The sequence below is a fragment of the Populus alba genome, chromosome 9 (assembly GCF_005239225.2).
Source record: "Populus alba chromosome 9, ASM523922v2, whole genome shotgun sequence".
In the NCBI taxonomy this organism is placed as follows: domain Eukaryota; kingdom Viridiplantae; phylum Streptophyta; class Magnoliopsida; order Malpighiales; family Salicaceae; genus Populus; species Populus alba.
Window position 1 is genome coordinate 9,608,882 of NC_133292.1, and position 14,912 is coordinate 9,623,793.

At 29.9% G+C, this 14,912-nt stretch overlaps 2 protein-coding genes across 6 annotated transcripts; both read left to right on the forward strand.

Annotated features, from left to right (window-relative positions):
• Positions 1-3,454: 3,454 nt before the first annotated feature.
• On the forward strand, positions 3,455-4,537 carry LOC118058752 (uncharacterized). Of its 3 annotated transcripts, XM_073411292.1 has the most exons (3): positions 3,457-3,615; positions 3,759-4,149; positions 4,225-4,537. In XM_073411292.1, exons 1-3 carry the CDS (start codon positions 3,571-3,573, stop codon positions 4,281-4,283), a joined length of 495 nt encoding a protein of 164 aa, XP_073267393.1. In that variant the 5' UTR covers positions 3,457-3,570; the 3' UTR covers positions 4,284-4,537. The 3 variants fall into 3 exon arrangements, with proteins under 3 accessions (XP_034927391.1, XP_073267393.1, XP_034927390.1); XM_035071500.2 differs by having other exon boundaries at positions 3,455-3,615; positions 3,762-4,537; XM_035071499.2 differs by having other exon boundaries at positions 3,458-3,615; positions 3,759-4,537.
• A 5,032-nt stretch (positions 4,538-9,569) lies between these two features.
• Positions 9,570-10,636, forward strand: LOC118058754 (organ-specific protein P4). Of its 3 annotated transcripts, XM_035071504.2 has the most exons (3): positions 9,582-9,709; positions 9,859-10,081; positions 10,166-10,636. In XM_035071504.2, exons 1-3 carry the CDS (start codon positions 9,665-9,667, stop codon positions 10,381-10,383), a joined length of 486 nt encoding a protein of 161 aa, XP_034927395.1. In that variant the 5' UTR covers positions 9,582-9,664; the 3' UTR covers positions 10,384-10,636. The 3 variants fall into 3 exon arrangements, with proteins under 3 accessions (XP_034927394.1, XP_034927395.1, XP_034927393.1); XM_035071503.2 differs by having other exon boundaries at positions 9,570-9,709; positions 9,862-10,636; XM_035071502.2 differs by having other exon boundaries at positions 9,583-9,709; positions 9,859-10,636.
• Positions 10,637-14,912: the final 4,276 nt, after the last annotated feature.

Genomic DNA, 14,912 nt, shown 5'->3' on the forward strand with positions numbered 1-14,912 from the left:
AATGAAGAAAAGACGAAATGAGAAGACATGTGATTTAAAAAGATAAGATGGCCACGCGTTCATCGAATGCATATAATTGAATCTTCATGTGCATGTGAACGGCATGGCTGTCCAATCTTTCTTTATCGTCGTGATCTTTCCTTCTTTGTCCATTAATAACAATAATTTTCTTGTCTGGATAGATGAACCGCGTAAAGGAGATCCGGTTACACTTTATGGATTTAAATTTAATAGGTTAAAAAATTATAAAAAATCCAATAAACATTTTTTTTTTGATTAAGTTACCAAACGCCTGGATGTAATAAAAACAAGTTAAAATAAGGTAGATCAAGGATGTGCACCCTAGCATCCTCACGGAACGAGCTCAAGTTTTAATAATAGTCTAGTTTTATTTTTCATCTTTAATGAGCTCGGTGACTTGCTCGAGCCCAATATTTTTTTTTAATTTTTTCTAGAATCCTATGTATGTTTCTCAGTATTTTATATTGATTTAATATATATTATTTTGAGTAGAATATAACTTGAAATTAAAATTACACTTCAGTCTCTGCTCTCTATAAAACAAAAAAAAACTCATGAACTATTGATACACCATGAATAGTTTAAACTCAAGGTGCACAATTTTTTTTATTATTAACACTTTTAGCATGTATAATTTTAGAGTTTACTCTCTAAATATTATTGTGCTCTTTTTTTATAAAGTTATTAATTTAAATATCAGAAAGTCCTTGTATTCATCAAAAAAAATTTACAAGTATTACCTGAATTTTTTATATCAAGCCACTAGAATAGATTGCACTATTTAAATTAAGAGATTAATAACTATGATGAGCAAGAGGTGGAATTAAGAGGGGGCAGGCAGGGCCCGACCCTGCAAAGATATTTTTTTTCCAACCCCCCTCCCTTAATAAATTAGATTTTTATCCCTAAAAAATAAAAAATTTAAAATTTACCCCCTAAAATATTTTCTCTATTTTGTCCCTCCAAAACTAAAATCCCTAGCTTCCCCCCTAGTTATGACTTCGACTAGAGCTATCATAGTAGAAAATGTCACCCTTCTTGATAAGGCACTTCAGATATTTTCCAATCGAGATAGGCTATATATTTTTAGATTTAAAGAGAGAAAAATAATTCACCTCAACGACGCAAAAAAAAATTGTATAAAGCTTCTCTACACATAACTAAACATCATTTTTCATCCTTTTAATTATGTTTATCACTTAATCAATTAAATTAAAATACTAACTTAAATATTGAATTATATCTTGTTTGAAACAAAAAAACTTATTTTTAAGATTGAATTCTTTAAAACGTATTTTCTTGTTTAGAAGTATGGTTGGAGTTGTTTTTTAAAATATTTTCTTATTATAAAATATATTAAAATAATGTTGTTTTATTTTTTAAAATAAAAATTTTTTAAAAACATGAATTGATCTACGCGTATAGTCTCGGAATTCAGCAAAAACAAATCTGTTTCAGTGTGAAGTTTTTCTAAGTCTTCATCCATATCGTAACATCAAATGTTACGCTTTCTACCTCGATCGATGCACTCCAAAATCCACCTGGCAAAGGAAGATAATGACATGATAATTGGGATATGTGTACCATAAGAAGTGGTGAAAAATAAAAAACATGGTTGAGTGATATCTCGATCCATTTTTTTATAAACTATTAAGCTTATCTCTTTTTTAAAAGAAAGAGAAAAAACGAAGTAAAATATCTATATGATTTAAGGTAAAATATTTTTGACTTAGTAAAATATTTTTAACACATCAAAATATATAATTTAAAATTTTTTAGAGTTAATAAAAGATTATAAGCTTAGTTTTTGGCTAAGTCCGAAAATAATAGATTTAACAATTCATTAGAGTACTTATATACATCTAGGTTTACTACTTGATCAAGCTCAGAGATGGTGGGTGCTTACTAATCTTGTATATATCATGGCTTAATGTTTTGTTGAGTACAAAAATAACAGATTTAACAATTAATAAACTTGTATATATCCAGCCTTACGCATGGATGAATCTAAAAATGACAGCTCCCACGACCCCCCCCCTCTCTCTCTCTCTCTCTCTATATCTATATATATATATATATATATATATATATATATATATATATATATATATATATATATATATATATATATATTCCGTTACTTCTTTTTTAAAAATGAAAATCCGAGTAAAACAGCAAAAATAATGATCCATCAATTATTATTCTAGACATCACAGAATAATTGGAACAGTGGCTGCCAAAATAAAAGTATGGCCGCATATAAAAAAACCTTATCATCCACTGATCAGAGGGACCTCTTTTGCTTACAGAGCTTATCATAACCAATAAAAAAAAACCTTGCATTATTGTAAGGTTTATAATTGTTTTGTAAAATATTTTAATTAATACATAGTTTTGCTATATAAATTTTATTAGAGATATATAAATTTATTTTTGAAGTTTTTTAATTTAAGTTATTGGATTGAAATAATTATATGATATAGCTTTAGAGCTTTTATTGATCTAACAATTTGTGAATTTAAATCTTATTATTTTTTATTATTTTCTAATTTAAAATTATGTCATTTAAGGAAGCTAATTAATATAAAAACATTTATACTTAAAAAGCTTTTATTTACGGGACTACATTAAAAAATCAGACAAATTATATCTTACAATCTCGTGTAACAGTATAAAATATTGGATTGAAATAATTTTTTGATAAACAAGTTTCAAATGTGTTATATCAATTTATCTTGCTTTTAATTAATTAGCCAAGGCCTCCAGGGTTTGTAGAAATAAATGTTGATCTGTCAAGGGGCTTGGCGTGTGTAATTAGCTTTGTAACAAGTTTATCTTAATTGTGACAATTATGTAATATGTTGAATGATACTTAATTTAATAGTTTAAATTATTAAATAAAATATGATATATATATATATTATTTTTTAATATATTTATTTAATTAAGTGAAAGTTTTTTAAGTTTAAAATTTTTATATTTAATAATATAAATTATATCATAAAATGTTATTTAACATTTTAAATTATTGAATTTGCTCTAAGAATTCTTTAACAGCTTCCCGAAACAACAATCAGGAAAAGAAATACGTTGTAAATAACCAAGTACGATTGGGAGACCAAATAGTAAGACCAGATGATAAGAACAAAAGGCTTGGTATTTATGTACTAGAAAACACGACATTGATGAAAATGAGTTGATCTAAATAAACCAATTTATATCGAAAGGGATTTTGAGTATCAGAGTGGAGCCTACCGTAACCAATCATCTCTCACTACACTCTTTTTTTTTATCGAATTCCATAGTACGAAGTGCCTCTTTCTTATATACACCACAAGTTTTAACATGCTTTTCATAATGAAAACAAAAACAAAAACAAAAACAAAAAAAATCGTGAATCATGCATTAGCGACCATAATCACGAGCCTTCTTATTTGTGTTTTCCTTTTCTCTTCTTGTTCTTAATTTGCCTATATATAATGAGAATGCAAGCGACCTCCACACTATCAAACTATTTTAGAAGGATCTGTTTAATTTGGGACAGAAAACATGAAATCCTCCTACGCTTTCTTCATTCTTTTCTCACTCTTTTCGGTATGCCTTTTCTTTTTCCTTTTTGCAATGACAGATAGAATTATAGAGGGTGCACATGCACACAAATGCACGCAGTACTACTGTCCTTTTATCTATCAAAATCTTATAATATAATGTTTTAACTTTTTAATTTTCTGATTTAGCAGTTTGCTAACGTGATCGGTGCAAGAAAAGACACTGGAGAGTATTGGAGAGCTGTTATGAAAGATCAGCCCATGCCAGAAGCAATACAAGGTCTTATTCGCCCAACCACATTGCCATCAGTCTCTAATGAGAAAGCCGATTGCCACACAACAGAGTCAAATGGAAAGAATAATTTTGTCAAGGATTTTGGCCCCCAGCCTACTGCTACATCTTATGACAATGGTATAGAACCAGCAAAAGATAAGTCCTTCTCGAAAGATTTCGACCCGAAACCTAACGTGTCCGTTTACAGTGATGGTACTGTTGTTAAAGGAGAGAGATCCTTCGCTGAGGATTTTGAGCCGAGGCCTAACGTGTCCGTTTACCACGACGACGCTCCTCTTAAAGGAGAAAAATCTTTTCCGGAGGACTTCGAACCAAGACCCAACCTATCAGTTTATGATGATGGTGTCGGGCTTAAAGGAAAAAAATCGTTTTCGGATGATTTTGAACCAAGACCAAGTGCTACTGCTTATAGCAACTAATTAGCCAGACAAAGTTGCTTGTTGATGTGCTCATGGTCTCTTAATTACGATGGAGCAGAAGTGATTTTAGCTAAGCCCGCTATGGTTTGTGACATACTTAAATAAAGGTTTCCCTTAACTAGGGGGGGCTTATAAGCGAGCTGGCGTGTGTTTATTAAGCAATGTAAGATTTTTTTTCAGTCATTATGATTTCATGTAATATTGCTACAAGAAGTGTATGAGAATGTTACCGTTTAAATGTGTTTCTTATCAAACCCTTGCTCATGTTTCAAATCTCTCAATACATAGAAGATCTTGCCCATTTTAAAAAGAAACATTTTCAAGTCGCCTGCTACCGTGCCTTCTTTGAAAGGGAAACGAAGCAATGTATGAAATCTAGAAAAGATAAGTAAAATAATAAAATTCCCAAAATAGAGCTTAGGTTTTTGATATCTAAATATTTGATGGTTCATGTAAAGTTGTAGGGGTTATTATAGAAAAATTAATTTTTAAAAACTCTTGTAAAAATTTAAACTCGGTCCAACAATCAGGTTAAAAGTTACATCTTTTTTAAGTCAGTATTTTTTTGCTTAGAGCGACCAGACCTCCTTTTAGGCCTAGATTTATCCTATTGATCTATAAATATATTTGTTAGGCTATCCACATAATCTGTATATAATACATCATCATCTAATTACGACAGATTTGCACCTGACTTGCAAACCCCTGAAAAAAAAATACACACTTACAAAATAATAGAAAATAATTTAAATTAAGTAAAAAGAGTTAAGAATGACATGGAAGAGCATTTGGGTAAGCCTAACTGATAATTTATAATATTATCGTAAAATGATAATAAGTTCATAAAAAAATAATAAAATAAAGGTAAAATAAATAGTTTTAAGCTAGCATAGTAAATGTTCATGAGGACTTAGTGAGATAACTAATATAGTTTATGTAAGGAAGACACGAGAAAATTTTGAAATTTGATGAAAAAACTCTTGATAATTAGTTTTATGCTTTAAATATAACTTTTGATCAAATTATCAGATTATATTTTATGATAAATCTTTTAACATATATTTTTATTTTAGGTTAAAATTTTAAACCAATCAGAGTTTTAAAAGTTCATACAAAGATGAATACACTTGAACAGAAAAATAACATAGAACTCATGGCATTTTTTTGTAAATATATGGGTGAGCTTGAAATTATTATGGCTTGTATGTTATAAGCATGTAAATGAAGAAAAATTTAAACGAGTACAAAACCCTATGTTGGCTGAAATTTATATTAAAGGGAGGAGGAGGATTAATTTGAAAGTTTTGATTTAAATGGTGTTGAAATTAATATATGAATGTGGCTTGAATCATCAAATTGAAAAGTGGTTGAAATTAAGGTATAGGAATAGTAAGTAAATGATTTAAGTAAACGTCAAGGATGATCCATCAATTATTATTCTAGACATCACAGAATAATGGGAACAGTGGCTGCCAAAATAAAAGTATGGCCGCATTCCACATTCTAATTATTATACACCAATTTTCCAACACAGGAAACTTTATCATCCACTTGGAGGGCCCTCGTTTGCATGCAGAGCTTATCATAACCAATAAAAAAACCTTGCATTATTGTAAGGTTTATAATTGTTTCGTAAAATATTTTAATTAATACATAGTTTTGCTATATAAATTTTATTAGAGATATATAAATTTATTTTTGAAGTTTTTTAGTTTAAGTTGCTAAATTGAAATAATTATATGATGCAGTTTTAGAGCTTTATTGATTTAATAATTTTTTAACTTAAATTTTATTATTTTTTAATTAAAAATTACTGTCATTTAAGAGAGCTAATTAATATAAAAACATTTATAATCAAAGAGCTTTTATTTAAGGAATTACATTAGAGAATAATATAAATTATATCTTAAAATCTTACCTAACAATTTAAAATATTAAATTAAAATAATTTTTTGATAAGCATGGTTCATATGTGTTATATCAATTAATGTTTAATTAGCCAAGGCCTCCATGATTTGTAGAAATAAATGTTGATCTGTCAAGGGGCCTGGCGTGTATAATTAGCTTTGTGACAAGTTTATATATCTTGATGGTGACAATTATGTAATATATTGAATGGTGTTAAGAAAACTATCTTAATTTAATAACTTAAATTATTAAATAAGATTTTAAAATATGATTTATATTATTCTCTAACATAATTATTCAAGTAAAATTCTTTTTGGATTTGAAACTTGCATTGACTTATATTACTTTATGTTTTATTTTTATTAAATAAATAAAAATAATGAGATTTAAACTCGTGACTATTTGAATTATCAATATTATAATACTATATCAAAAATATTTAAATTATATTTTAAAACCTCACATAATAGTTTAAGTTTAAATTTTTAGATTAAATTGATTATTTGCGAAATAAAATGTGTGAATATTGTATATTCAATTAAGTTTTGAATCCCCCCCCCCAGCAAATTTAATGATTGATCGTTTTATTAATGACCTATTAGGCTGCTAATCAAATCTTAGATAATTATAACCTCTATGCAACTGTAATTTCTAATGAACTGATGTGGGATTATGCATAATTATCAGCCTTTGTTTTCTATCCGCTGCCATGCGCCTGTGAAGCCTGAGTAGCGCATCTGCGTTTAATTAGCAGCAAATGCATGCAACCTGATTAAACCCCCTCCCTTTCAACCATTGGATCCTAGCTAACGGCCGAACCCAAAATAGCAAACCAAATACCACTTAAAATATCTTTAATAATTGTTAAACCAGACCCAGGAGTTAATATAAGAAGTTTGTGACTCGGTAGAAATCAATTGATATAATATTAAGGAATTCTTTTTTTTTTTTAAATAAATAATATTATTTTAATAAAAGTTAATCTAGTGACTCATAAATTAACTTAATGATTAAATAACTTTGACTTTGTTGTACAAGTACACCTATTTCAATAATTCATGGAGGTTCAAAAAAGTAAATCTTCTGGTGGGCAAACTTTTGATCGGGATCTTTGGAGACCTGGAGTTGGTGAAGCGTAATTCAAATTAAATTCAAGTACCTCTCCTCCAGACTACCCGATTTTTCATGTGAAGCAAATTTATCACTTATCCTTTTCAAGTTTTAATCACCAAACCGGCATCCAATCATAGCTGTAGTTCGCATACACACATCAATTATCGATCGATATTGGGAAGTAATTACTTTTGTTAATTCCATCTTATTTAATACGTAGGAATTTTCTAACTCGTTAAATCAATCTGGGAAAACAAAATCACAATCTTGTAACAGCATATATGATTAAAAAATTCAATCGGTGACAGGAAGTTGGATTTGCGCTTACCTAGCACCATGTTTGTTTTCTAAAAAGTAGTTTTTGAGAATCTATTTTTTAAATTTTCTTGTGTTTGTTTGTCATTAGAAAAGTTAGTTAATGGAAAACATTTTCCGGTCAACGAAAAATATTTTCCAGTCAATTTTAATTAAAGAAAAATTTGGCTTGATTTTCAGGAAAGTATTTTTCCTTTAGTTGTGTTTGTTTTCCAGAAAGTGGTTTCCGGAAAATCATTTTCCAAACTTTCTTGTGTTTGTTTGCCATTAGAAAAGTTGGTTAATGGAAAACACTTTCCAGTAAAAGGAAAATTTGGCTTGATTTTTAGGAAAGTGTTTTCCTTAAAAATTTGGGGGAAAAACACTTTTCGAAAGTTATGAAAAATTTAGAAATGTCATTATTTGCTGATTATATCAAATTTGATCCTCAAACTTTTGATTGCTATATATATATATATTTTGTTTTGAATATTTATTTTTTAATTTCATCTCTTAAAATTTTATTTTTATATTAATTTTGATCCTTATTTTTATAATTGTTATTTGCTTTTTTCTTATCATTTTTTTATTGAAATTTTTTATCTATCAAATTTGACCCTCATTCTTTTGATTGTTACTTATTTTATTTGAAATAATTTATGAAATGTTAATTATTATTATTATTTTAATTTCTTCATCTTTTATTTTTTTTTTTTAATTTTTTAGATTTGATCTCTATTATTTTGATTATTATTTATTTTATTTGAGATAATTTATGAAATTATATTTTTTTTTCAATTTCATTCTCATTCAACTTTTTAATTTGTAAGATTTGTTTCTCATTACTTTAATAAACTTGAGAAAAATAAAATATTAATAAGTTATTTTACAGCTCATTTTCCATTACATAACCAAACACTGGAAAGTTTTTTTCAACTTATTTTCCATTACACTACCAAACATAGGAAAATACTTTCTCGGAATTCACTTTTCTAGAATTCACTTTCCCCAGAATTCACTTTCCAAAAAGAAACTACTTTCCAGCAAACAAATGGGGCATGGTGAGTAACATTTTTCCTATTAAAAAATAATATAAATTATATTATGAAATTATAACTAACAATTTAAATTATTGAGTTAAAATGATTTTTTAATATTGTATCAGATTCTTGATGACCAAGCAGTCACGAGTCAGAATCTCATTATTCCTATTTATTTGATAAAAATTAAGCACAAGATAATATAAGCTTGTACAAGTTCAAAGCCCAAATGATTTTCACTTGAGAAAATGTATTAGAAATAATATAAATTATATCATGAGATCTGACCTAACAATTTAATCTATTGGGTTGAAATGATTATTTGATATAGTATCAAAGCCTTGATGAGCAAGAGTTCGAATCTCATCATCTCTATTTATTTGATAAAAATTAAGCATAAGATAATGTGGATTTGTGCAAGTTTCAAATTCAAAGTGCTTTCACTTAAAGAGTTGTTTTAGAGAATAATATAAATTATATCATGAAACTTCACCTAAAAATTTAATTTATTGAGTTGAGATGGTTATTTGACAACTCTTTCAAATAATGTTCAACAAAAAAAAAAAAAAACATTGTAAATAACCCAGTTGGATTGGGAGACCAAATAGCAAGACCATGGTAAGAGCAAGGCATGGTATTTATGTACTAGAAAACACGACATTGATGAAAATGAGTTGCCTCCTAAACCAATCTATATTGAAAGGGATTTTGAATATCAGAGTGGAGCCTATCGTAACCAATCATCTCTCACTACAGTCTCTCTTTATTTTTTTTTTTATCGAATTCCATAGAATGAAGTGTCTCTTTCTTATACACACCACAAGTTTTAACATGTTTTTCATGAAAATAAAATAAAATAAAAAATAAATCGTGAGTCATGCATTAGCGACAACAATCACGAGCCTTTTTATTTGTGTTTTCCTTTTCTCTTCTTGTTCTTAATTTGCCTATATATAGTGAGAATGCAAGCGACCTCCACACTATCAAACTATTTCAGAAGGATCTGTTTAATTTGGGACAGAAAACATGAAATCCTCCTACGCTCTCTTCATTCTTTTCTCACTCTTTTCGGTATGCTTTTTCTTTTCTTTTTTTGCTATGACAAATAGAATAGAGGGTGCACATGCACACAAATGCACGCAGCACTACTGTCCTTTTATCTATCAAAATCTTATAATATAGTGTTTTAACCTTCTTTTTTTATTTTTTTTCTGATTTAGCAGTTTGCTAACGTGATCGGTGCTAGAAAAGACACCGGAGAGTATTGGAGAGCTGTCATGAAAGATCAGCCCATGCCAGAAGCAATACAAGGTCTTATTCGCGCAACCACGTCGTCACCAGTCTCCAATGAGAAAGCCGATTGCCACACATTCAAGTCCAATGAAAAGGATAATTTTGTCAAGGATTTTGGCCCCCAGCCTTCCGCTACATCTTATGACAATGGCATAGAACCAGCAAAAGATAAGTCCTTCTCGAAAGATTTCGACCCGAAACCTAACGTGTCCGTTTACAATGATGGTACTGTAGTTAAAGGAGAGAGACCCTTCGCTGAGGATTTTGAGCCGAGGCCTAACGTGTCCGTTTACCACGACGACGCTGCTCTTAAAGGAGAAAAATCTTTTCCGGAGGACTTCGAACCAAGACCCAACATATCAGTTTATGATGATGGTGTCGGGCTTAAAGGAAAAAAATCGTTTTCGGACGAATTTGAACCAAGACCAAGTGTTACAGCTTATAGCAACTAATTAGCCAGACAAAGTTGCTTGTTGATGTGCTCAAGGTCTCTTAATTACGATGGAGCAGAAGTGATTTTAGCTAAGCCCGCTATGGTTTGTGACATACTTAAATAAAGGTTCCCTTAACTAGGGGGGGCTTATAAGCGAGCTGGCGTGTGTTTATTAAGCAATGTAAGATTTTTTTTCAGTCATTATGATTTCATGTAATATTGCTACAAGAAGTGTATGAGAATGTTACCGTTTTAATGTGTTTCTTATCAAACCCTTGCTAATGTTTCAAATCTCTCAATACATAGAAGATCTTGCCCATTTTAAAAATAAACATTTTCAAGTCGCCTGCTACCGTGCCTTCTTTGAAAGGGAAACGACGCTGCTCTTTTGCTGCCGAATTTCATTACCACCAACAATGCCCCATGCTATAGATTGCGCTATCATACGAATCAATGTATGTAATCTAGAAAAGATAAGTAAATTAATCAAATTGGCCCAAACTAGGGCTCTTGGCGAGTTTTTAATATCTAAATATCCGAATGGTCCCTGTAGAATTGTAAGGGCTATTATAAAAAAAATAATTTATGAAAATTCTTGTAAAAATTTAAACTCGATCCATTAAGTGGATTAAAAGTTATAGTTTTTTTAAGTTATTATTTTTTTATTTAGAGCAACTAGACCTCCTTCTAAGTCTAAATCTATCTCATTGATCTATAATATATATATATTAGATTATCCATATAATTTGCATATGATACATCATCATTTAAATGCGATGGATCTACACCTGACTTGCAAATTCCTAGAAAAAAAATATATACCTATAAAATAATAAAAAATAAATAATTTAAATTAAGTAAAAAAAGTTAAGAATGGCATGGAAGAGAATTGGGGTAAACCTGGTTAGTAATTTATAATATTATCATAAAATAATAATAAGTTCATAAAAGAACTAAAATGATAAAAAAAAAAAAAAAGGTAAAATAACTAGTTTTAAGCATGGTAAATGTTTATAAGGACTTGGTGGGATGACTAATATGGTTTATGTAAGGAGGGCACGATAAACTTTTAAAATTTAATGAAAAATGAAAAATCACTTGATATGGTTCATTAAAGAGTTTTTTAAACCATCCAAACCATTCAAGAAAAGAGTTAATAGGAAAATCAAGTGAAAGAAAGGAGAAACTAGTGGACAAAGTCACGTCCAAAAGAGGAAAAGAGGTTAAGGAGGGAAAAATTTGACAAGTTAGTATTTGAATTTTATTTTATTGTGTAAACAAGTTTGAATGCAAATAAACGAATTTAATGCATAATTCTTTAATTTTTAAACTAGGGTTCTTAAAAGATATTTCCGGGGGGGATTATGAAATTATTGTAGTTTGATATAATTATGATGAAAATGGTTATAAATAATACAAAATAATAAATAATTGAAGAAAAATTTCAAACTAGGGTCAGCCACTTTAAAAGAAAATATATAGTGAAGGGAAGGACGAAATAAATATTTGTGTAATTGTGTGTGTCAAGTTTGTTCGATGTATTAATGATGAAATTGAAAAGAATTTAAATAAACTTGTTTAATTAGTTGTAGTTGGATGTTAGTGCATTTTAAATTATTATGTTAAGAATGATCAAAAAGATAAATGATTTATGTTCATGTAGTTGACTTAATTGATTTGGAATTATTATGGCTTGTATGTAATAAGCATGTAAATGAAAAATAATTTAAACTAGTAAAAAACCCTATCTTGGCTGAAATTTATATTAAAGGGAGGAGGAGGATTAATTTGAAAGTTTTGATTTAAATGGTGTTGAAATTAATATATGAATGTGGCTTGAATCATCAAATTGAAAAGTGAATGAAATTAAGGTATAGGAATAGTAAGTAAATGATTTAAGTAAACGTTAAGGATGTTATAAAATTAAAAAGATAGGATTTTCAGAATCTTTGAAATGCCAAATGAGTATTAATATAAGCAAATATGACTAAACTTTGTGTATTTTAAATATGAATATAAGCGTAAAGCTTGGGACATAAAAATATACATCGGATTGTGTGTAAGGAAATAAAGATTGTTAATAATTGAGGATAACTTGAGGGGCATATCGTAGCCAATCGTCTTTCACTACAATCTTCTTACAGATCCCATGGCACAGAGTGTCTCTTCCATATATAGACAAGTTTTAGCAAGCTTTTCTTGAAAACAAAAACAAAAGAAAAACGTGAATCATTAGTGATCGAACATACATAATCATTAGCACCGATGACGTCAGTTTTTCTGCAATGACAAATAGAATAGAGGGTGCACATGCACACGCATGCACGCAGTACTGTCCTTTTATCTATCGAAATCTTATAATATAATGTTTTAATATTTTTTAAAAAATTCTCTGATTTAGCAGTTTGCTGACGTCATCTGTGCTAGAAAAGACACTGGAGAGTATTGGAGAGCTGTTATGAAAGATCAGCCCATGCCAGAAGCAATACAAGGCCTTATTCGCGCAACCACGTCGTCACCAGTCTCCAATGAGAAAGCCGATTGCCACACAACCGAGTCCAATGAAAAGAATAATTTTGTCAAGGATTTTGGCCCACAGCCTTCGACTACATCTGACGGTGTCGTTAAAGGAGAGAGATCCTTTGCTGAGGATTTTGAGCCGAGGCCTAATGTGTCCGTTTACCACGACGACGCTGCTCTTAAAGGAGAAAAATCTTTTCCGGAGGACTTCGAACCAAGACCTAACGTATCAGTTTATGATGATGGTGTCGGGCTTAAAGGGAAAAAATCGTTTTCGGATGAATTTGAACCAAGACCAAGTGTTACAGCTTATAGCAACTAATTAGCCAGACAAAGTTGCTAGTTGATATGCTCCAGGTCTCTAAATTACGATGGAGCAGAAGTGATTTTAGCTAAGCCCGCTATGGTTTGTGACATACTTAAATAAAGGTTTCCCTTAATTAGGTGCTTATAAGCGAGCTAGCGTGTTTAATTAAGCAATGTAAGATGTTTTTCCTTCATGTAATATTACTATAAGAAGTTTATGAGAATTTCCCCGTTTTAATGTGTTTCTTATCAAACCTTTTCTAATGTTTCAAATCTCTCAATACATAGAAGATTTGAGCCATTTTAAGAAACATTTTTAAGGCGCCTGCTACCTTGCTTTCTTTGAAAGCGAAAGGAGACTGCTCTTTTGCTGCAGAATTTCGGTTCCAACAATTCCCCGTGTTCGGAAGGTAGAAATGCACATTCGTTAGAAACACTAAAGTACCAAAGGTCATTTATGTTTGGTGAACCATTTATTACATCCCAGCAACAGCTATGTCCGTACTCGACAGCTTCAGAGGCCCCATGTTCTGATCTGTGGAGGAGAGCAATACAAGAAGAATTATTTCCCTTTAAGAGAAGCAGTTGTAGAAATTGTAGAATTTGCAGCCTTGGTAATTCTTTTGTTGGATGCCAACTAGTGATTGATGATATGACCCTCCACATCCTGGAAAGTTTCCAGTTCTGAGAAACAAGGAAGTCGCGAATTTTGATGCTGGTGACAGAGTTGAAGATTGTCTGGCTCTGTGCAGTGAGCTTTAATTGATATTGATGAATTGTGATTTAAGTTCACTAATTTAAGATTACATCGAGACATTTGTTTGAGGGGGGGAAAGAAGAGGAGAAAAACGGTACAAAACTCACCGCTTTATACTTCATCGGAAGAAAACTCACCACTAGGCATTGAGACAAAAAATAACATCCTGAAATATAACAAATATGAGAGGTATAGGTTAATTAATTAAATTTTAAGTTTGTTTTTTGAAAACCATCTATTTGTGTCTTATAAACTTTAAAATTATTAGAGATATTAATTTTAAAACTTATAAAATTAACTAAAATATGCATAAGCTGGCTGAAATATTTATATTAATAAAAAAAACTTCTAAAAAAAAAAATCTTAACAATCAGCTATTCTCTGTCCCATTTTGAACGCAGAGACTAAAATCCTTATTTTACTGCAGTGGTGGTGGTGGTGGGCTGGGCTGGCAGATGGGAATCCTTGCCACCCTTGATTAAAAAAAAAATTCATGAATATGTGTTACGGCAATATTTTATATCATATCTTTTCTGGGTTTATGTTGTACGTGGCCCATCAGTGCAAGAATTTATTATCTACAATAGTGAAATTGAAGCCTAGAATGAAAGCTCAATAACCAGCAAGCCTGCTTGTTTATTGCATAATTTTATTTTATTTTGTAAATTACATTAGCACCGTTAATCCCGTAAGCCAAACAAACTTTTATTCAAACTACCCTGTGTCTTTTTTTTTCGCGCTTTTTGCTCGGTCATTATTACTCAACAAGACTTGGAAACTGGATAAAAAAACATACAGCACATAAAACTTTAAGCATATGAAAGTATAATTACAAGTCTTGCCCTATTTATAGATTTAGTTCTTAGTATGGGTGTAACAAAAAATTATATGAATAGTTGTTTTTAGGGTTTTATTCAATGCTCACAGTTTTTTTAACTTTCTTATTTTAGGATGTTATTTTTTAT

Excerpts from the sequence above, each read along its gene's own strand:
- LOC118058752 (XM_035071499.2), top strand. The coding sequence starts at position 3,571 with ATGAAATCCTCCTACGCTTTCTTCATTCTTTTCTCACTCTTTTCG. Across the intron at positions 3,616-3,758 it reads TTCTTTTCTCACTCTTTTCG|CAGTTTGCTAACGTGATCGG; the intron begins GTATGCCTTTTC and ends TTTCTGATTTAG.
- LOC118058754 (XM_035071502.2), top strand. The coding sequence starts at position 9,665 with ATGAAATCCTCCTACGCTCTCTTCATTCTTTTCTCACTCTTTTCG. Across the intron at positions 9,710-9,858 it reads TTCTTTTCTCACTCTTTTCG|CAGTTTGCTAACGTGATCGG; the intron begins GTATGCTTTTTC and ends TTTCTGATTTAG.